Source organism: Callithrix jacchus, chromosome 21 (assembly GCF_049354715.1).
Source record: "Callithrix jacchus isolate 240 chromosome 21, calJac240_pri, whole genome shotgun sequence".
NCBI classification, from domain to species: Eukaryota; Metazoa; Chordata; class Mammalia; order Primates; family Cebidae; genus Callithrix; species Callithrix jacchus.
In genome coordinates, this window is record NC_133522.1 from 42,487,860 (window position 1) to 42,510,551 (window position 22,692).

At 49.7% G+C, this 22,692-nt stretch overlaps 1 protein-coding gene across 1 annotated transcript; it reads right to left on the reverse strand.

Moving 5' to 3' along the window:
- Window positions 1–632: 632 nt before the first annotated feature.
- Window positions 633–21,947, reverse strand: CLDN14 (claudin 14). Its single transcript, XM_002761411.6, has 2 exons — window positions 21,574–21,947; window positions 633–2,475 (listed from the first exon to the last, which is right to left on the reverse strand). The coding sequence occupies exon 2, from the start codon at window positions 2,393–2,395 to the stop codon at window positions 1,676–1,678; it is 720 nt and encodes a 239-aa protein (XP_002761457.1). The 5' UTR covers window positions 2,396–2,475; window positions 21,574–21,947; the 3' UTR covers window positions 633–1,675.
- Between the last annotated feature and the right edge of the window lie 745 nt (window positions 21,948–22,692).

Below are 22,692 nucleotides of genomic sequence, written 5' to 3' on the forward strand. Positions count from 1 at the left end.
ATCACAGCCAGCAGGGATCAGCAGTGTCCTCAGAGCCGTCAGGTCTCCCCCTGCTCCCCAGATACTTTTTGCAGCTGCAGGAACAGCCACAGATGCTAGGACCTGCTCTCACGGCAGCCGGGACTGGCCACCCAAGAAAAGAAGCCAGTGAAGTCCCAGTGGGGCCCTTGGGGACCGGCAGTGTCCTAACTGGGCTTTTTGCCAAAGCCTAGAAAGCTAAGACACTGGCCATGTTTCACTCCCTTTTTCCCTCTTTTATTTATTTATTTTTTTTTTTGAGACAGAGTGTCACTCTGTGTTGCCCAGGCTGGAGTGCAGTGGTGCAATCTAGGCTCACTGCAACCTTTGCCCCCCGAGTTCAAGTGATTTTCCTGCCTCAGCCTCCTCAGTAGCTGGGACTACAAGGTGCCCACCACCATGCCTGGCTGATTTTTGTATTTTTAGGAGAGATGGGATTTTACCATGTTAACCAGGCTGGTCTCAAACTCCTGACCTCAGGTGATCCAACCCCCTCAGCCTCCCAAAGCGCTGGGATTACATGCGGGAGCCACTGCACGTGGCCCCATTTTTCCTTCTGACTCTTGTTTTCTTACCAGTGGGGACCTGTTGCTTATGGGAAGAAAATGACATTGTCCTTATTTATTTATTTATTTTTTTGAGACAGAGTGTCACTCTGTTGCCCAGGCTGGAGTGCAATGGCACAATCTTGGCTCACTGCAACCTCTGCCTCCTGGGTTCAAGCGATTCTCCTGCCTCAGCCTCCGGAGTAGCTGGGACTACTGGTGTGCGCCACCACGCCCAGCTAATTTTTGTATTTTCAGTAGAGACAGGGTTTCACCATGTTAGTCAGGATGGTCTCGATCTCTTGACTTCGTGATCTGCCCACCTCAGCCTCCCAAAGTGCTGGAATTACAGGCGTGAGCCACCGTGCCTGGCCGACATTGTCCTTATTTTGTGACGTCTGGCAACTGTCTTTTTCCAAGGAAGCCCCTTCTCTCCGACACTGCCTCTGAGTTCAAGCCGCGGTGCAGCTCTAGTGTTTTCAAGCATCTTACAGGTGGAGATCAGCCCCGCCCTCCCCGAGATCCCCACCCTGTGTCAGAGTCGGGGCTCCACGGTGCTGCGGTCAGCACTGCTGCAGGGCTGTGCAGCCCTGAGCCCCGCGGTCTCTGACTGTGGTTACCAGCACCTTAGGAGGCAGAATAGCAGACACCATCCATTTCATAAACGGCCATGTCCACAGGGTTTATTCATAAACAGCCGTGTCCACAGGGTTTATTCATAAACGGCCATGTCCACAGGGTTTATTCATAAACAGCCGTGTCCACAGGGTTTATTCATAAACAGCCGTGTCCACAGGGTTTATTCCTACATCACAAATCAGCCCCACTGACCAAACTCCCAAGTGACTTTGTATTAAACTTGTTATCGAATCACCCACATAAACACATAGAATAAATACAAACATGGGGTTTTTTTCAGTCTTTGAGAGCACTTTCTCCTCCTGTTTCCCCTCTGTCCCTGCGCTCTAAAGACACTTCCTCGAGTTCACATTATTTCCTTAAATACAAAAATCGCCCAGAAGTAAACTTGGTGCTGGAACCCCTGCCTCCATCGACAGTCCCACAGGACACCCAGCCCACAGTGGCCCTGGGGGGAAGCCAGCCGTGGGGACTCACACGTAGTCATTCAGCCTGTACCCGCTGTGGGTGGCTGAGGTCACTGAGGGGGCCCGGTTGTCTTTGTAGGCAGCTGGTGGCTGGTAGGCGGGGGCAGTGGTCGCAGTGGCTGTGGTGGCCCTGGGCTGGGCCTGGTAGGGCTGGTAGGGTGCCTCGTTCTGGCAGGACAGGCAAAGCAGGGTGCCACCAATGAGCGAGAGGGACGAGGAGATGAAGCCCAGGTACAGGGCCTGGCCGATCTCGAACTTCATGCTGCTGGGCAGCAGCGGGTTGTAGAAGTTCTGCACCACGTCGTTGGTGGTCCAGGAGACGGCCACCATGCACAGGAGGCCGGCCAGGATGAAGAGGGCACCGCCTAGGATGGCGAAGGTGGTCTTGGCAGGCGTGCCCTTGGCGCAGCGTGTGCACTTCATCCCAATGACGGCACAGGCACAGGCGATGCCCGAGAGCAGGCAGGAGATGACCATGAGGGCACGGGCAGCCTGGAGGTCTTGGGGCAGTGCCAGCAGGGAGCGGTAGATCTGGCACTGGTAGATGCCCGTGCTGTGCCACACGCACTCCATCCAGAGCCCTTTCAAGTAGGACACGGCTGTGAGGATGTTGGTGCCCACATGCGCTGTCCTCCGCCAGTGTGGCAGGATGGTGGTGATCAGCGTGCCCACCATGCCCAGGAAGCTGAGCAGGAAACCGAGGAGCTGCACGGCTGTGCTGGCCATGGTCGGCTGCCTGCCTAGGCCAGCCGGGCAGCTCCCTGGGCCCTCGGGGTCGTGCCGCTCCTCAGGTGCCGGCAGGAACCCTAATAAAGCCGAGCGCGGCAGGAGCAGGGAGAGAAAGGAAACGGGTTAAAGATTATCTCGTGCACTTATTTCTGTCACCGAAACCGAGTTTTCCATAGGCAGTTGGTGTGGCAATTAGCATGTTCTCAAAAATAGTTTCTGAGACGTCACTGGGTGGGAGAATACCTGCTCTCCTGGAAAGGCAGGATCTGAAGGGTGACAGCCGGATGCTGGCCTCAGGGAAGGGCTTTAGCGCCTGCGGGAAGTTCTGCTTATGTCTACCCTTAAGCACTGCTGCTGCGCTGGAGTCTCTTGTCCTTCTGTTCATCAGTAATCAGGAATAACAGTTGTTAAATCAACATGTGCTATTCACGCCCTGGACTGAGGGTGCTAAGGTGTGTGCTGGCTGCGACTTAGAAAACAGCCCTGCGTGGTTGTCGGGATGAGGGGTTTTCTGAAGCGGGAAGCTTCCCCACCCACATGCTCAGCCAGGGAGAGGTTTAGTCTCCTGGGCAGGTCAGATGCTGCCTTCAGAATTCCAGAGCTGGATGTGACCTAGAGGTTGTCAGCTGATGCTGGGGCAGGAATTTCCAAGGTCACGGCTCTTCAGGAGCTGCCGTAGGACCAAGGGCCAGCATCCCTTCTCTCCAGCACTGACCTTCACTCCCACCATGCTCCCTATTCTCTATGTCCAACTGTCATTGGTGAGGGCTGTCTGAGGGTGACTTTGTTATAAGACAGAGGCAACCACCTGGCTTTCAGGGATATGGGAATGTGGAGCCCTTTCAAAGGCTTTTAAAGAATTCTTAGCATACCAAAATCCAGGACACTTTTTGGGGACGAGGACCCAGCACCCATGTAGGGCCAGGCATATAGAAGACACTAGGAAATATGGAAAGGAAGGGAGGGAGGGAGGGAGGGAGGGAGGAGAGAGGGAAGAAAAGGAGGAGAGAGGGAGAAGGAGAAAGAAGGAAGAGGGCAGAGAAAGGAAGGGAAAAAAGGAAGAAATGAAAGCAGAAAGGGAGGGGAGGGGAAGTCCCAAGTGGACACCACTAGCTTTTCTCTCCTGCCGGGGACAAGGTGATCAACGAGACAGAGATTAGGAGGCCCTGGGCCCTGGCTGCGCTACCCAGTGGGCAACCTGGGGCTCAGCTTCTTTTTTGATTCTGAAGGGAAAAAAGGAAAACATCTCTGCCGATGTCAAGTCACTTCAGTGTCCCAAAGCGGCCAAGAACTCAGTAGGCAAAACCTGTTTCTCTTTCTGCAGAGGGCTGAGCCTCATTTAAGCAGTGCAGGCTGCACGCAGGAGGGTGGGGCCGCACAGTGCTGCCATGAGACCCTGGGACATTGTCAAGAAATGCCCAGCAGGGCAGAGTGGCTCAAGCCTGCAATCCCAGCACTTTGGGAGACTGAGGCAGATGGATACTTGAGGTCAAGAGTTTGAGACCAGCCCCGCCAACATGGTGAAACCCCATCTCTACTAAAAATACAAAAATTAGCCTTCCACGTAGCTTCTTGGAAGGCTGAGGCAGGAGAATCACTTGAACCCAGGAGACGGAGGTTGCAGTGAGCCTAGGTCGTGCCACCGCACTCCAGCCTGGGTGACAGAGTGAGACTCTGTCTTGAAAAATAAATAAATAAATCCCCTGCTAGATGTAAATCACTTGGTGAATAAATAATTAATATCTGATGCCTCCACTGGGAGTCTAAACCATCATCTTGCTGATCGCAAAACATAAACTGGGTTTAAATGCCTTGGCATTGTAGGAGGTAATTGATTCTGTCCTGGTGAATGAACAAACAAAAATAAATAAGAACAAAAGCACGTGGTGCCTGACAGGACACGCGGTGGGCTGAGGGGTGTCCAGGTGGTAGGGTTTGGATTTGTGTCCCCACCCAATCTCTTGTTGAATTGCAGTCACCAGTGTTGGAGGAAGGGCCTGGTGGGAGGCAGATGGGTCACGGGGATGGACTCCCCATTGCTCTTTTTGTGATAGTGAGTTCTCACGAGATCTGCTTGTTTAAAAGCATGCGGCACCTTCCCGCTTCCCTCTCTCTCTTCCTCCTCGTCCGGCCGTGTGGCTCATGCCTGCTTCCCCTTTGCCTTCCACCAAGATTCTAAGTTTCCTAAGTCCTCCCAAGCCATGCTTCCTGAACAGCTTGTGAACCGAGAGCCGATGGAGCCTTTTTCTTTGTAAGTTACCAGTCTCAGGTCGTTCTTTGACTCCGGTTGCAGCGTGAGCACGGACGGATACTCCAAGGGAGGCTTTGCTGCTGCTGTTTTGGATGACTATTTTTTCGCAGCACAGAGTTTGCCACACGCACTGCACCGTGCACAGCGCTGGCTTTGCACAAAGCCTTTCTTCCCTCCTCTGGGCATGCACTCATTCTGTCCAGGGGCTGAGGACACCGTCAAGTCCCTGCTGGCAGCTGTCCTGTGGTCACTGCCTTGGGGGAGGTGCTGGCAGCAAGGCCAAGGTGGCCACCCTGACATGCACAGCCAGAGGGTGTGCCGGCGGACCCGCCCTGCACCCTGAGCACACGGATGACACCAGCTGAGGGGCTGAGCATGGTTTGAACATTGACACATGTCCTAGTTTATTTCCAGCAACCTAATGTGGCCATGACTGTTACCATCCCTGTTTTACACATGGGGAAACAAGAGGAGCAGAGGATGAAAATTCTATGCCTGGCCTGGCTAGTGTACTCCTTGGTGTCATCCTCCCTTTAAACACTACCTGCCTCTATGAGACAGAACAGAAGTCAGTGTGAGGGCTGAGGGGTGGGGTTAGCAACAGATTCTCCTTCCCACAGAGATCCCAGAACAGCAGCCTTGCCCCCTTTGCAGGGGTTTTGGCAATCAGGGCAACCAAGGGTCCTGCTTTGCGAGGGACTGAGGGGTTGCCCAGGGCGGGGACCTTCAGTGCGGAAGCTAAGACAGTCCCAAGGAAACCGGGACCACAGGCTTCTTCAGGTACCCAGATCTCCGAATGGCTTCTGAGATCCCTTCCTGCCCTGCTCTGAGGCTGCCTCCAGGCTGACAACCACACGGGATGTCCCTGGTCCAAGCATAGTGGGGCTTCTTGTGGCTCTCACTGTCAAGGTCAACCGTGAAGTAGATGGATCGTAAAGAATGTGGCATGAAAGCCAAGCCCATTAGGCTAGGCAAGTGGACCAGAGGTTTATTGGAGGTCTAAATATTTATGCAGAGCAATGATGGCTAATTTTAGAAACCATTAGCCTGCTATTTTTAGACTCGTGGTATAAGGATTTGCTAATTTAAGAAGTGAGTGTTAATGAGCCCCCAGCTCCCAGACACCAGCTCCCCAACCCCCTTTCCTTCTTTACCAGCAGCTGCTACTGGCATTAGGTGATAATGCAACTTCCCTGCAACTGCTTTTCACTTTGGGGCCTTTCAAGGGAAAAATAACTTTAACTGAACGCATCTCCCTGGAAACCACATACAATTCTTCCCTGCTGCTCCGGAAGTGCCCTGCCCTGCAGGGCTGTTTGTATAGGAAGGAACTTGCCCAGCCTGGCCTCCCAGGAGGAGCAGCCCCTGCAGGGCTGAACTGGTGTTCATCTGTGGGCCACTGTTTTCCTGCAGCCATGTATGTGTGTGGGAAGATTTGCTAGAGAGATACGGGTCCAGGACAGGGTTCCAAGCATCAAGCTCCAGAAAGCCCTCGGCAGGCTGGGTGGAGGTCGGAAGTCAGAATCTAACAAGATGTGTTAGAGGAATCAGTGCTGGGTCTTGCATTTGGGATCACAAAACCCTGAAAGCACAATCCTGGGTGGGGAGTATGTGGCTTAGCTGCGCACGAGAGCAGGATTTAGGGCTGAGTTTCCCAATGACTGCATCTTGGAATGCCGCATTTGCAGGATGTCTTGTGTTGAGGACATGAAGGTCAAACATGTTTGGGAAAGCCTGGGTGACTGGGGGACTTGGCATAGTTGGAAATGTGTCAGTGAGCATCGTGACTTTCCCAGAAAAGGTCTCATGTGCAGCATCTGCTAAACTTCCCTGACTAGAGAACCCCTCACACCCGCCACTCCCTTTACCAAAGAAGAACTTGCAGTAAAATCACTTGGGCACAGCACTTGGACTGGGCAGTGGTGAGATAGAGTGGGTTTCTGTATTAGTTTTTTCTCGTGCTGCTATAAAGAACTGCCTGAGGCTGGGCAATTTATAAAGAAAAGAGGTTTAATTGACTCACAGTTCTGCAGGGCTTGGGAGGCCTCAGGAAATTTACAATCCTAGCAGAAGGTGAAACAAACACATCTTTACATGGCGGCAGGAAAGAGAAGAGAGAACGGAGCCAAGGGGGAAGCCCCTTATAAAACCATCAGATCTTGTGAGAACTTACTGCGATGAGAATAGCGTGGTGGTAACCACCCCCAAGATTCAACTACCTCCCACCGGCTCCCTCCCCACAACACGCGGGGAGATTTGTGGGGGGACACAGCTGAACCATATTATTCTGCCCCTCTCAAATCTCCTGGCCCCTCTCAAATCTCACATCCTCACATTTCAAAACACAATCATGCCCTTCCAACAGTCCCCCAAGGGCTTAACTCATTCCAGAATTAATTCAAAAGTCCAAGTCTAATGTCTCATCTGAGACAAGGCAAGTCCCTTCTGCCTATGAACCTGCAAAATCAAAAAAAATTAGTTACTTCCTAGATACAATGAGGGTGCAGGCATCAGGTAAATACCCCCATTCCAAAGGGGAGAAATTGGACAAAACAAAGAGGCTACAGGCCCCATGTGAGTTTGAAATTCAACAGCACAGTCATTAAACCTTGGAGTTTCGGTCGGCTTTGTCCCCAGCAGAGAGAGTACTAGAAAATGATAGAGCTGTAAAGAATTTTGAAAATCTGTGAAGGGCACTTGTGAAACAGCAGAACTGCTATAGGCCCTCCCAACTGTCTGGTCTCGGGATCACCAGCTCTGAAGGGAGAGGGTTTGTGTGTGTTCATTATAAACTTTGATGTTGTCTCTCTCTGTTTTCTCTGAGCTATGTTTTTCTTTAAGAAAGCAGGAGCACACAGTAGGGTGCCCTCGTTTGGCTCACCTCCTGGCCCACCTGGACCCCAGCTGCATCAACTTTAGCTCCAAATTAATCATTATTTCAACAGCGATGGCCATGGGAATAGGCTGGCCAGGACTGAGGGGTGGACATGTTGCTTTCTAGCCCACGTCTTGACTGCCTCCTCCCCGGGCATGTCTGTTTCATTCTTCACTTTGTCCCATCATCTGAAGTCCTTTCTCTAGTTCTTCAGGGTGTATCCTTGGGCCTCTGTCCATCCAGGTTTCTTGGAGGGGTACAGGGGTGGGACAGGACCCACCCTATCTCACCATCGCCAAGTCCGAGTGATCGTGCTGAAGTGATTTCACTGCAAGTTGTTCTTTGGTAAAGGAGGTGGCAGGAGTCAAGTAAGTGTGTGGATGCTGCGCGTGAGACCAGGCTTCTTGGAGGGGCACAGCGGTGGGACAGGTGGGGTGTTTGAGTCCCTTGCTCTCCTTAGCCCTCAGCAGTCTCACCTGCTGCTGTCACCTCATCCCTTGCAAAATCAGCCCCTGTGATGAAAGCTTTTCTATGGACATGCATTGCTCCGTGGCTCTTGTCTACCCACACCGGTGAGGGAAATGTCAGCCCCAGATGGGAGGGGTGCTGGTCACCAGTGGGGAGCTGGGGCATGAGCCAGACACAGTGGAAGTTTCTTTATCCGAAATTGCCCTGAGCGCTACTGTGTAGGTAGGGAATTGGAGGAGGCAGCCACTGGTGCCTTTTGCCTGCCGTGTGGTCTGAGTGGCTCGCAAGGTGTCTGGGAACGAGCCATTGTACGCGTCTGCCCCCAAATGCTCTGACATGGTATTGGGTCTGTTATAGAAACAGAGTAAAACTTGATTTGCTTTCTGTAATCTCATTAGAGAAAACTGAAGTGCCACCTTCAAATGAACATCGTCATTGGCCCTTGAAAGAATGTAGAGTTGCTTCAACATTGATGATCAGTCACTTAAGAAAATGTCTGGTTCATAGGCTGGGCGCGGTGGCTCAAGCCTGTAATCCCAGCACTTTGGGAGGCCGAGGCGGGTGGATCAAGAGGTCAACAGATCGAGATCATCCTGGTCAACATGGTGAAACTCTGTCTCTACTAAAAATACAAAAAATTAGCTGGGCATGGTGGCACGTGCCTGTAATCCCAGCTACTCAGGAGGCTGAGGCAGGGGAATTGCCTGAACACAGGAGGCGGAGGTTGCGGTGAGCCGAGATCGCGCCATTGCACTCCAGCCTGGGTAAAAAGAGCTAAACTCCGTCTCAAAAAAAAAAAAAAAGAAAAAAAAATCTGGTTCAAAAACCTGAATGTCCTCACTGTCACCCCAACCAAATGGCCTCTTTATTGTCTAGCTATTTCATAAATGCTTTAGACTGGGCACAATGTCTCACACCTGTAATCCCAGCATTTTGGGAGGCTGAGGCAGGCAGGTCACCTGAGGTTGGGAGTTCGAGACCAGCCTGGCCAATATGGTGAAACTCCCTCTCTACTAAAAATACAAACATTAGCTGGGTGTGGTGACGCACCCTTATAATCCCAGCTTCTTGCAGGCAGAGGCAGGAGAATCACTTAAACTCAGGAGGTGGAGGTTGCAGTGAGCTGAGATTGCACCACTGCACTCCAGCCTGGGTGACAGAGTGAGACTCTCTCAAACAAAACAAGATAAACCAAATCATAAATGCTTGAATTTGAGAATTAAAAATAAACTCAAGGGAGATTTGGATTCATTTAGATGAGACATATTAGCAAAACTACGCAAGACAGAGAAAGGAAAGTAACTCTTATGCTATGAAGCATCTGCATGAAATAACTTCAACTGGTATTTTTCTTTCCTTCTTTCCTTTTTTTTTTTTTTGAGACAGAGTCTTGTCTTGCTGTGTCGCCCAGGCTGGAGTACAGTGGTGTGATCTCAGCTCACTGCAACCTCTGCCTCCCAGATTTGAGCTATTCTCCTGCCTCAGCCTCCTGAGTAGCTGGAATTACAGGACCCCACAACCACATCCAGCTAAGCTTTGTACTTTTAGTAGAGATGTGGTTTCACCATGTTGGCCAGGCTGGTCTCCAACCCCCAGCCTCAAGTGATCCACCTGCCTTGGCCTCCCAAAGTGCTGGGATTACAGGTGTGAGCCTAGAATTGATAATCGCCTGGCCTCAACCAGTATTTCCTGAGGACATCTTAGACACTGTGTTTCTTAATAACCTGTGAAACAAATGCGTATCTTTTCAAGAACCTTAGGGATACTTTAGAGGGGCTGTTTTTAGCACATCTTCTTACACAAATATGTAAGAATGAGAAAGTGATCAACCGATTCCTTGGAACACCCGTTTCATATTCATTTCAAATGCACTGTACTGTGGGGTTTTTGGCTCTAAAAATAAAATTTTCTTTATTATGATTCCAAACTTTCTCTAACTTTCCTTGGGTTCTTTTTTCAGACTGGCAGGCATCTGTATTTTTAATGTGTGAGGACTTTCTGTGCCATCCAAGGGTCTTTCACGCAGTCTTTCCATGAGAGGCAGAGACAGGGGACTTACATGACTACGACTAATTACTCTCATGATAGCTACTGCTTGTCGTTGTTATTCAGGAAAACAGATGTGAAGTATCCTACTCAAAATCATACAGAAATGACACGCTCCATGAATTCCTCCCCCCACCTTTTGGATGAATAAATCTATTTTTTATAATAAGAACTGATTTGAGGAAAAGTTTATGTTAACCCAAATGAAAACCGTGGTATGTGGTTAAATGGTTACAGAGGCTATTTTAATTCAGTAAGGTTGGATGATCTATTGATTTACTGAAAACTACAAACTTAAGTCACTAGCATTTAAACACAAACATTTAAAAAACCCTTTCTGGAGGCATTCTCTCTCTCATTTCAACTCACCAAAGTTCATTAGAATTCATTTAAAATGCAGTAGATTAACATTTTTCTTTTTTTGAGATGGAGTCTCACTCTGTCACCCTGGCTGGAGTGCAGTGGTATGATCTTGGCTCACTGTAACCTCTGCTTCCCAGGTTCAAGTAAGTCTCCTGCCTCAACCTCCCAAGTAGCTGGGATTACAGGCATGCACGACCATACCTGGCTAATTTTTTTGTGTGTGTGTATTTTTAGTAGAGACAGAGTTTCACCATACTGGCCAGGCTGGTCTCGAACTCCTGAACTTGTGACCCACCTGCTTTAGCCTCCTAAAATGCTGGGATGACAGGCACAAGCCACCACGCCCGGCCTAAAATGCAGTAGATCAACATTTAAAAATGAAATGACTGAATTTCATTTACTTAAAAACATTGGTGCCTTTTCAGAGCGATTTTTCCTGACAAGATAGGCAGGTTTGCTATGTTGTTGTTTTTCATTTTTCAAGGTGTAGGTGATGAAAAACTTGCCATCTGAGAACAAAGATGCTAGAAAAGTAAAACAAAAAATAAAAACCCAAAAAACCCAGGTGGACATGAACATGCTTCCTAAAGCTTTCCCTGATTATTAGATGACTAATGGTTAAGTGTTCTCTGGGCACACTTTATCTAGGGGATGCTATGGATTGACCTGTTCCCCCAAAAGAGACATGTTGAAGTCCTCCCCTCTCCCCAGTGCCTCAGAATTGACCTTATTTGGAAATAGGGTCATTGCAGATATAATTAGTTAAGATGAGGTCATACTAAAATAGTGTGGATCCTAAACTGACAGGACTGCTGCGCTTATAAGAGGCTTGGCATGTGAAGACGGAAATAGATAGAACGTGTGCTGATGGAGGCAGAGGGTGGAATGAGAAGTTACCAAGCCAAGGAATGCGGAGGATGGCCAGCAAGCCACAGAGGCAGATGCTCCCTCACAGCCCTGGAAGGAACCAGCCTGCCCACACCCGAGTTTCCTGGTTCCAGCCTCCAGAATCATGGGAGAATAAATTTCTGTTGTTTCGGGCTTTCCAGTTTGCGGTGCTTTGTTGTGGCAGCCGTAGGAAACACACCCAGCAGACTGGCTGAGTGGCAGCACGGAGAATTACAGAAAAAACGCTTGGCCAGGCACTATGGCACACACCTATAATCCCAGCACCTTGGGAGGCCGAGGTGGGAGGATCACTTGAGCTCAGGAGTTCAAGACCAGCCTGGTCAACATGGTGAAACCCCGACTCTACTAAAAATAAAAAATATTAGCTGGGCATGGTGGTTCAAGCCTGTTATCCCAGCCATTTTGGAGGCGGATGTGGGAGGATGGCTTGAGCCTGGAAGGGGTAGATTGCGATGAGCAGAGATTGTGCGACTGTACTCCAGCCTGGGGGAGACAGCCACATTGTATCGCAAAAAACAAACAAATGAAGAAACCTCATCTCTGATTATGAGAACTGGGTCCCCTTCCAGGACAGGCATTGAGCGTGATCTGGTGGCTTCACATTTGTCATTGATAAAAACAGGTCAGGTGCAGTGGCTCACACCTATAATCTCAACATTTAGAAGGCCAAGGTGGGAGGATTGCATGATTTCAGGAGTTCAAGGCCAGTCTGAGCAACATAGTGAGACCCTGTCTCTACAAAAAAAAAAAAATAATAATAATTAAAAAAATTATCTGGGCATGGTGGTGCATACCTGTATTCCCAGCTACGTTGGGTGCTGTGTGGGAAGATCACTTGATCCCAGGAGGTTGAGGCTGCAGTGAGCCATGATCGCACCACTGCACTCTAGCCTGGGCGACAGAGCGAGACCCTGTCTCAAACAAAAACAAACAAAGAAAAGAAAGATAAAGACGAAAATCAAAGCCATGTCTAGCTTCATGTCCCAAAGTGTGGAGGACATGGAGAAAGGAATCTGGAAAGCCCCCTGCAAATTTGAAAATTCAAGCACAATCTATAGCAAGTAACCCATACAGTGATTGTAATTAAATGATTCAGCTTCTCCACATTTAGAAAGTGTGTGAATTCACGTAGCTCACGAGTTTGGAGAGTCACATCTCCAGCTTGTGTGCAATTGGCTGGGCTGCACCCAAATTGGTGACTGACCTTTTCAGACTGGATGTCTGGTTTTCTTAAGTCAACATGTCTTGGTTTCATAGACCATAAAAGCCCAAGGTTGGGGCAGAGTCCAGATTTGAATGAGGTAACTCAGAAGCCTGCGGAGGCTTTGCCTTGGAGATCCAGCAGAGCCTCTGGGCTCCCCCGTTAGTCAGGACTTACATCAAAATAGAAAAACAAAACAAGAAAAAGCCCCAAACAAGCAATAGGACATTGTCACAACTGGCTGGAAACCTTCATGAATAAGATAACTATTCTGTGAATTTTGTAAGCCTCTGAAAATTATTGAACTGGGAATGAACTGCCGTGGTTAAAACGTGGTGTCAAATGAAAACATAAGGCTAAGATTTTCTAATGCTAAGGAAAATACTATTAAACGTGAGGTTTCAAACTCATTCTCTGTCAAGTTAGGCTTTGAAGCCCAGGTGCTCCAAAGCTGTTAGTTGTTCACGATGACAGTAAAAGCAGTCACAGTTACAGAGTGTTTATGATATGCCAAACACATGCTAAGTGCTTCCATGGGCATTTAATTCTTAAGCAAATCTCAATGTGCGTGTTGCCGTCCTTACTTACAGATAGGGAAACTGAGGCATAGAACGGTTACATAACTTGTCCAAGGTTACATCTGGGCTGAAATTAGGGAGAGCAAGCAAAAGGTTCTTGTGATCATTCAGGTAAGAGATGCCGGGAGGCCGGGCCAAGGTGGCGGAGACAGAGGTGGGTGCCAGGAAGAGGTCAGTTTCTCCATTCAGGTGAGGCTGGCGGAATGTGCTGATGGTTTAGCTGTGGGGTGCAAAACGCAGGTGCCTAAGGTTATTGTCTTGGGCAACTGGAAGAATGGAGTTGCCATTTATTGAGAGCTTGAAGAGGATTGGAGACCTAGGTTTGGAGAGTGTGATGATCAATTTAACGTGTGAACTTGGCTGGGCCGTGGGGTGCCCAGATCTGTGATTGATCACTGTTCTCTGGGTTTCTGTTCGGTTAGTGTTTTGACGAGGTTAACACTGAAATTCTGCCCTCCAGAATGTGGGTGGGCCACACCCAATTAGGCGAAGGCCAGCCTGGAACACACAAAGAACACTGGTGTCTTCGTCAGCTTAGGCTGCCACAACAAAATACCACAGACCTGCTCGATTCAGCCACAGAAATTTGTCTTCTCACAATTCTGGATCCAAGATCAATGTTCTGGGTGCTTTGGTTCCTGGTAGAAATCCACAGGACCTTTTCTTTGCACGCAGGCAGACAGAAGTCGTTCTCTCTTTCCCTTCTTTTCAGAACATGAATCTCATCATGAGGTGCCCGCCCTCTTGACCTCATCAATCCCTAATGACCTCCCAAAGGCCCCTTCTCCGAATACGATCACACTGGGGCTCAGGGCTCCAATATAAGAATTTTGGGAGAATGCAATTTTTTTTTTTTTTTTGAGACAGAGTCTTCACTTTGTAGCCCAGGCTAGAGAGCATTGGTGCAATCTCTGCTCACTGCAACCTCCACCTTCTGGGTTCAAGTGATTCTCCTGCCCCAGCTTCCCAAGTAGCTGGGATTACAGGTGCCTGCCACCACATCCAGCTAATTTTTGTATTTTTAGTAGAGACAGGGTTTCACCATATTGACCAGGCTGGTCTCAAACTCCTGACCTCAGGTGATCCGCCCACCTCAACCTCCCAATGTGCTGAGATTACAGGCGTGAGCCACTGCGCCTGGTCGGGAGAATGCAAATGTTTAGTCCGTAACATGCAGCCTCCCCCGAGCAAGCAAGCTTTCTCCAGCAGACTGGCTTTTAAAACATCAGCCCTTCTCAGCTCTGTAGCAGGCTGCCTTCTGACAAACTGTAGTTTCAGCGATCCTGGTCTCCAGACAGCTAGCCTACCCCGCAGAATTTTATTTTATAGATGGGGTCTTGCTGTATTGCCCAGGCCGGTCTTGAATCTGAGAAGTCAAGAGAAGTCAAGTCTGACTTCTCAGACTCAAGACCGGCCTGGGCAATACAGCAAGATCCCATCTATAAAATAAAAGTTTATAGGCCTTCCACCTCAGCCTCCTGAGTAGCTGGGACTACAGGCATGTGCCACCATGCCTGGCTAATTTTAAAAAAGGTTTTGTAGAGATGGAGGTCCCACTATGTTGAAAAGTAACTCCTGGGCTCAAGCAGTCCTCCAGCCTTGGGCTCCTAAAGTGTTGGAATTACAGATGTGAGCCACTGGCCTGGGCCGCCCTGCAGATTTTGGACATGTCAGCCTTGACAATCATGTGAGCCAGTTCCTTATAGTAAAGAGATCTCTTTCTATGTAGATACACATCCTATTGGTTCTGTTTCTCTGGAGAACTCTGACTGATACAGAGGGTGAAGGGCAGAAGAAAGGAATTTTGTTTCGGACATATTGAGTTTGAGATGTCTGTGCCCACCCAGCTGGGAAACCCTGGTTGGATATATAGGTGCAGGGTTCAGGGAGGAACTGAACTGGAGAAATCTTTTGTGTCTCCACAGGTTGGAGATGGGATTAAAAGATGTGATAGAGGCTCCTAGGAGGGAGTGTTAAATGGGGAAGAGCAGGGGCTCCAGGGCTGATTCCAGGAAGCCTCCAACATCAGGGGAGGGATGAGGGGAGGGAGGTGAAGAGGAGCCAGCCATGGGCTACAGAGTGGCTGATAGTGAAGGGTCAACCCCAGGGAGGCTGGTGAGTAAGGACAGAGCTCCATGCTGGAGAGGGCAATCTACTACGTCCAGTCAAGTCATCTGATGGATCAAGTCATCTGGGCACTGAAAAGTGACCGCTGGAGCAGTGACATGAAGGAAATCGGAGACCTTGATAGGCTCTGTTTCGGTGGAGTTGACTGGAGTGGGTTCAAGAGACAATAGGGACAGAGGGACAGGAGAGTGAGCCCAGAGAACTCTTTCAAGAACTTGAACCATCCAGGGGCATCAGGAAATGAGGCCACAGTCTTTCCTCCAATCCTGAATGGAGGCAGCCACCTCCAGCAATGTGACCAGTGCCTCTGCCTTCATCAGCAATAGAGATCATATTTCGCATCACATCACAGGTGTTGCAGATACCTACAAAGAACATTTACCGTTGTCAAGATTTCAAATGGTACTCATAAGCCCCTTGTTAGCTCTCATCATGTAATGCATTAATAAAGGTCATGCATTACTGGGAACAAAATTGTGCTAAAATATTTTGATAACTGCTTTAATATAATTCACTTCCTTTATAATCCTGCATGCTATGTGTTCTGTTACACACTTAAAATATTGTGCTGAGAAGAATACATCAGCTTTGCCAGATTCCCCAGGGGAGCCCAGGCAATCGCCGCCATCCCCGCTGCCCAGAACAACATTGGCAACAGAAAATCAAACCCAAAGAGTTAGGAGCCTTTGCCAGCGGGATGTGTAGGCAAGAGAGGACTCTTGCTTTGCTGTTGTTTTGAAGATGGGAGACGGAAGCATGTTTGCATGCTCGAGGAAATGGTCCAGTGAGGAGGGAAACATGGTGTAGCAACAGCAGGGATGCTGAGCTCACATGGAGAGACCGGCTCTGACCATCATGTGGAGAGCGCACTCCAGAATGGGAGGGGCGCGGGAGCAGGAGGCTGGGGGATGTGGCAGCGGGCACTAACACATGTTCTGAGATTGTTCCAATTTCTCAGGGAAATGAGAAGCAACATGATGTCTGAAGACAGGAGATCGGGGAGGAGGTGCGGGAGGCTTGAGCACAGAGGAGACCATGGTCATCTAGGAGATGACAGCAGGCCTGGACCAAGTCAAGGGGCCAAGTGCTGGTCAGTGCTGGGTGCAGGTGGGGCGAGTGGTCCTTTGGGTACCAGCAGACCATCGTGCTGGACAGCCTTTCCCAGCACCGGCAGCTGCACTGCAAGGGTCCCAAGAGGACAAAGGGCTGGACTGGACTTGGTGGGGGTTTTCCTAGGGGAAAATGATGAAGGCAGACAGCCAAGGGAAATATGTGTGCACACAGAGGAATGAACATCATGGTGGGCCGTGGAGTCGAAGCTGGGATGGAGGGACATGAGGACATAAGGAGGGTCTGTGCAATCCTGGAAAAGTCACCTGGATCGGTGGATCTCCAGTCTCCTGTGGTATCCACAGCCCTTGGAGAGCTTTAGAAAGATCTGGATGCCCTGGCCATCTCTAGAGAATCTGATTCACTGACCGGGGTGGGGTCCATGTGTGGGAAGTTTCGAGCTCCTCTTCCACACCAGATGATTCTGATGTGCAGCCAGGTTTGAGAACCACTGGCTTGTTTGTTTCATTAAAAATTATTTTATTTTATTTCTATTTTAAAGACAGGTTCTCGTAGGGGCCCAGCTGGAGTGCAGTGGTGCAATCATGGCTCCCTGCAGCCTCGACCTCCTGAGCTCAAGTGATCATCCCACCTCTGAATAGCTGGGACTACAGGTGTGAGCCACTGCACCCAGCCCCACTGGCTTCACAGATGTAACTTTTATTATTATATTTTATTTTTTTGAGACAGAGTCTCGCTCTATTGCCCAGGCTGGAGTGCAGTGGTGTGCTTGGCTCACTGCAACCTCTGTCTCCTGGGTTTAAGCGATTCTCCTGCCTCAGCCCTCCCCATAGCTGGTATTACAGGCATGTGCCACCAAGCCTAGCTAAGGTAGAGACAGGGTTTCACCATGTTGGTCAGGCTGATCTCAAACTCCCAACCTCAAATGATCTGAGTGCCTCAGCCTCCCACCATGCCCGGCCTGATGTAACTTTTAAAGGTCCTATTAGGAGCTTTTTTTTTTTTTAAGACAGCATTTCACTCTTTTGCCCAAGCTGGAGCTCACCGCACCTCTGCCCTCCGGGTTCAAGCGATTCTCCTGCCTCAGCCTCCCGAGTAACGGCGACTAAAGGCCCATGCCACCATGCCTGGCTAATTTTTTTGGATGTTTAGTAGCGACAAGGTTTCACCGTGTTAGCTAGGATGGTCTTGGTCTCCTGACCTCATGATCCATCCTCCTTGGCCTCTCCAAGTGCTGGGATTACAGGCATGAGCCACTGCCGGGCTGGTCCTATTAGGAGCTTTAAAGAGTCCCAAAGTGTTTAACAGAGTCATAGTTCAGATGTGTGTTCTAGTGGGCCTGCCTGCTGACTGCACGCTGTCTCTGGGAACTCCTGAGTTGGGGACAGCTGTATCTGGCCTGTCCCTGGAATACGGTTGCACCCACCCATAAGGCTAGGCTCTCCCATTCCCTTTGAGCTCCTCTTCTTCCGCTACAATCTTACCTTCCCCCATGTGATCCCTGCCTTCCCCATCTAGAAAGATGTGGAGGGTTCCTTATTTATCTTGCTGCCATCTGGCTCCCACCCTCCCAGAGTCCCAGCATAGCCTGTTCTTACAACCTGGGTCCTCTTCCTGGGACCGCAGCCCCTGTGGCCACTGATCCTCCCTCGTTGTTAATGTGGCCAAGAAGTTACCCCACAGGCATTTATATTTTCATGGAGAACCTTTGAGAACAAAACTCATGGCCCTGGCCCCAAAGCATACACTCACAGTGGTAAGAATATGATAGGTCAGTCTTCCGGGAAACCCTGTGATACTTTGACACAAAGATGTTTAGAATTAATTGGGTCAGGTATGAGATTTCAGATGGTAGAAATCCTTGTGCAGGCAAAGGCCTTGCAGATAAAGTAGTGCATGGCTGGTGCGGCTTAGCCTTCAGATGGATACATGGTGGCCAGGTTGTACATTTCTCTGAAGAATATCAGGCCCTTTAGGTTACCTTTGCCTGCTCTCAGGACTGGCTAGGTAATTTGTAGAACCCAGTGCAAAATGAAAATACAGAACCCCTTGTTCAAAAATTATTAAGAATGTCAAGATGGAGTCTGCAGAATGTCAAGCCAAGTGCAAGCCCTTCTGAGCACAGGGCTCCCTGTAACTGCATGGGCCACGTGCCCATGAAGCTGGCCCTGCCTGCTATGGACATGGCGGGAACTGGACATTGGGATTTCCCCCCCAAAACAATGAGTGCATCGTGTTAGAATGTCGAAAGGAACAGAGACACTGTTGCAGTGTTCCATGGAATCAAAAATATGATTTCGGCGGGGTGTGTGGTGACTCATGCCTGTAATCCCAGCACTTTGCGAGGCCGAGGGGGCAGATCATGAGGTCAGGAGTTCGAAACCAGCCTAGCCAACATAGCGAAACCCTGTCTCTAAAAATACAAAAAAATTAGCCGGGCATGGTGGTGGGCACCTGTAATCCCAGTACTTGGGAGGCTGAGGCAAGGAGAATCACTTGAAGCTGGGAGGTGAAGGTTGCAGTGAGCCAAGATCATGCCATGGCAATAGTGCGAGACTCCATCTCAAAAAAAAAAGTTTAATGTGTTTACTTTTCCTTCATTCAAGTGTAGCCCAGATGCCTCTGTGAATATCTGCAATGGAAGAGCCTTTTTTTTTTTTTGAGACAGAGTTTTTCTCTGTTGCCTAGGCTGGAGTGCAGTGGCACAATCTCGACTCACTGCAGTCTCCGCCTCCCAGTTTCAAGTGATTCTCCTACTTCAGCCTCCCGAGTAGCTGGGATTACAGGTGTGAGCCACCACGCCTGACTAATTTTTGTATTTTTAGTAGAGATGGGGTTTCACTATGTTGGTCAGGCTGGTCTCAAACTCCTGATCTCGTGATCCACCCGCCTTGGCCTCCCAAAGTGCTGGGATTACAGGTGTGAGGCACCATGCCCAGCCAGAAGAGCCTTTTGAAAACAAAGCTCTTGCTGGTCTCCTGTGCCCAAGAGTGGCTGCCGGTGGAAACAGACCTGCTGTTCTAAATCTCAGTTTTTGTTTCTTTCTTCTTCCAGGGAAGCTGTACATGAGCACGTGCACTTCCAGACCTAGAAGGGAACAGCTGCCACCAAGTGTCTTGCCTCTTTGCACAAGGGACTCAGCTCAGAGCTTCTGCTGACCCTGGCAGGTCTCCCTGACACTGCTCCTGGGAATGAAGTGGACCAGGTAAGTGAATGAACCTCAGCTTCTCCCGTCCTTCTTTTTACAGAGTCACCCAACAGGGAGAGAAGAAGGAGGCTGTAGCAGCTCACGCCCAGGAGTCCTCCCAGCAAATCGCCCAGAGTAGAAAATTCTCCACACGATGTTGCTACTGGCCACCCAGTGAAAAGTCCACGGCCCTGTCAGCCACCTGTCCTGCTAACGCTGTGAGTAAAGAATCCACAGATCAGCTGGAAGGAGGAAAGTTTGAGTTTGAAAATGCCCAGAATCATTCCTGAACTGGCAAGGCTGACCACCTGTACTTTAACAATACATCGGTACTAGCCTCGTAAACCAGACTTTTAGATTCTTACTCATGTAATGAAAGATCTTTTTCAATAGATAGGCAACAGAATGATTTTTTTAAAACAAAAATGGACATATTCCATTTTATTGATCTTTACCAAAAAAAAACTAACTGGAAAACAGGAAATATTTACTAGTAACATTTTCTTTCTTTCTTTTTTTTGAGACAGAGTCTTGCTCTGTCGCTCAGTCTAGAGTGCAGTGGCACACTCTCAGCTCATTGCAACCTCTGCCTCCCAGGTTCAAGCCTCAGCCTCCCCAGTAGCTGAGATTACAGGTGTCCCCCACCTTGCCTGGTTAATTTTTGTATTTTTAGTAGAAATGGGGTTTCACCATCTTGGTCAGACTGGTCTCAAACTTCTGACCTCATGATCCACCTGCCTTGGGCCTCCCAAAGTGCTGGGATTACAGGGATGAGCCACCACGCCCAACCAATAGTAATATTTTCATAGCACCAAAGGAAGAAACTATTGTTTTTCCTTTGGGTAAACAAAGGAAATAAAACACAGTAAGGTGTGTTTTACACACAGGTGGGTAAATAAAACACAGTAAGCTTGAGATTTGCAAATCAGATTGGAGCCAGATAAGGATGAAGGCTGGCGCTGGCTTCAAGTCTGATTAATCTTGGGCAAACTGCTCAGCCTATTACTCACCTGACTGTCTACATCAGAACAGCTCCTCCCCAGAGACAGCTAGAAGATGCTGAGATAATAGGTGTAAAAGCTGACAAGCCCTTTGGGAAGGATACCAGCAAATGCAAGGCATGTGCTTGGAAGTTTTATCGTCCTATCAGATGAGCCTGTCTCCAACCCCAGTGAGCTGACAGAGAGACAGGTGTGAGTGCTGAGCTCAGATCGCAGCATCTTTTCACGGCAGACCCCGGGCCAGACCCTGGGAGCACGTGATGATGAGCTGCCCTCTGGTTTCCCAAGACTTTAAAACCAAAACCCAGTGATCCAGAGCTGCTTGGCCTTGAACACTGCAGAAATTAAAGCCAGCACTCACTGAAAATCAGTGAGGACAGCACTCCACGGTTCGGGGACCCTCTCGGGGCACTGATCCTGGTTCCTTTTCTATTTCGCCTGGGTCCTGCCTGCCCATCCTGGGAAGCCATGGCAGCTGCTGGGATATAGGGAATTACTACAGGGGATTGGAAGATTCACTCACGTCTCAAATTCCATGGCCTTTCTCCTCTCCAGCACCATTTTTTACTCTTATTGAGAGAGATCACTTTCCCAGCCCTTCTGCCATGCCAGTATGTGTCTGTGTCGGGGCCAGGGGTGTATTTAGGGAGGAGGAGAATGTCCTCAAATCTGGGAACTCAGAAACACTCCGCCTGGCCCTGTTTGCAGAAAAACGAGGGAGTCCCAGCAGACAGAAGCGGGCAGTGGCACTGAGCTCCCTGAGCTGACTCGTGGCCTCAAAACCCTCAACAGATTCAGTCCTCACCCTCAAACAGGCCCGGTAAGCAATGAGAGAGTTCTGCCAGACACTCAAGAACCAGATTATCGTCCTTCCTGGCTCATTAGGAACCTGGCTGCCCTCATGCAGAGAGACAGGGGCCACCCAGCCCAGCCTGCAGCTGCCTTTCCATCAGGGGCCAGCACGATCCCTTCCCCTGGAGAACGCTGCAACCCCTGGTCTCATGCACATCTAACAGGCGGGGCCCCAGGGCTTCCAAAACGGATGACTGTCAACCCCAATCCTGTCTACCCACATCCACAGCTTCACCCCAAACTCACATGCAGAGAACCTCGAGTCCCATCAGCCCGCTCAGGTTCCTTGCCAGCCGGAGCCCCTCTGGAGCCTGGCTGGACTCCAGCTGCCATGCGCAACAGGACTTAGCAGGGACGCTGTCACCCTCCTGCCTTCCCTCTTCTGCTGACCGGTCGCTTCCGGGATGGAGTATTTGAGAGAAAATTGTCTAGACAATTACACTGTTCCTTAGAACGGTCTGCGTGGGCACACATGCCACTTGGTTAACCAGCATGAGAGGGGGTGGCTTGGCCAGAGCAGACATTCAAGACCAACCAGAAATGTCATTTCTGCACAGTGGAAGAGGAATGTGCGATACATCAGAACCTGGGCATCTCCTTCACAACATGCCCTCAGGATCAAGCCTCCCCTACCCAGCCTGGCAGGGTTGCGGGGCGTCCATGGTCCCGCCCCACGCCTCGCCTGCTCTCTGCTCTGGGTCCATTGGCTGTTCACATTCATGCTCCTGTGTCCTGGAACTGCCTGATTCTTGTAGATTACTAAAAATCTACAGCTCGTTCCCTCCTGTGCTCTGATCACCTGCTCACAGCGACTGTGTCCTCCTCTGAGCCACTACCTGGCGGTTGTCCCCACACTGCTTTGGGCTCTTCTGATATTGAGCAGCTCAGCTTCTCAGCCTTCAGGCTGCTGTGGGCCCTAGATGCATGCTGGTCGATTCTGAGCAACAAGCAACTGCTTTCGTTTGTTTGCTTTTTCCTACAACGGAAGCTGTGGGTGATTCGGGTGGTCAGTGGGTGGACTGTGGAGCTGGATGGGTCAAGGAGCACAGCGTGGAACGAGGGACAATTTGCTATGACTTGGAGATAAGAGACAGTGAAGCCACTGCTGATGGAAGAAGGTGGCTTTCCTGGAAGGTCAAGACATTTGCTTGAGAGCGATGTCCAGCAGGGCTGGGGAGACTTCTGCTGGAAGGGAGGGCACCCAGGGGAGGCTGAGGGAACTGGGCCGGGCTGGGAATGCCTCCAGCCCTTTCAGGATTGATTCAGTGATTATGAGATGTTTAGCCTTGAAAATTGCAAAATTACATCTCTTGGTGGTAATATATAGCCAAAAGCCAGCACCCTGAGTAGCTTCAAGGTTTGGGG

Coding starts and splice junctions, on each gene's coding strand:
- CLDN14 (XM_002761411.6), bottom strand. CDS start 2,395: ATGGCCAGCACAGCCGTGCAGCTCCTCGGTTTCCTGCTCAGCTTCCTG.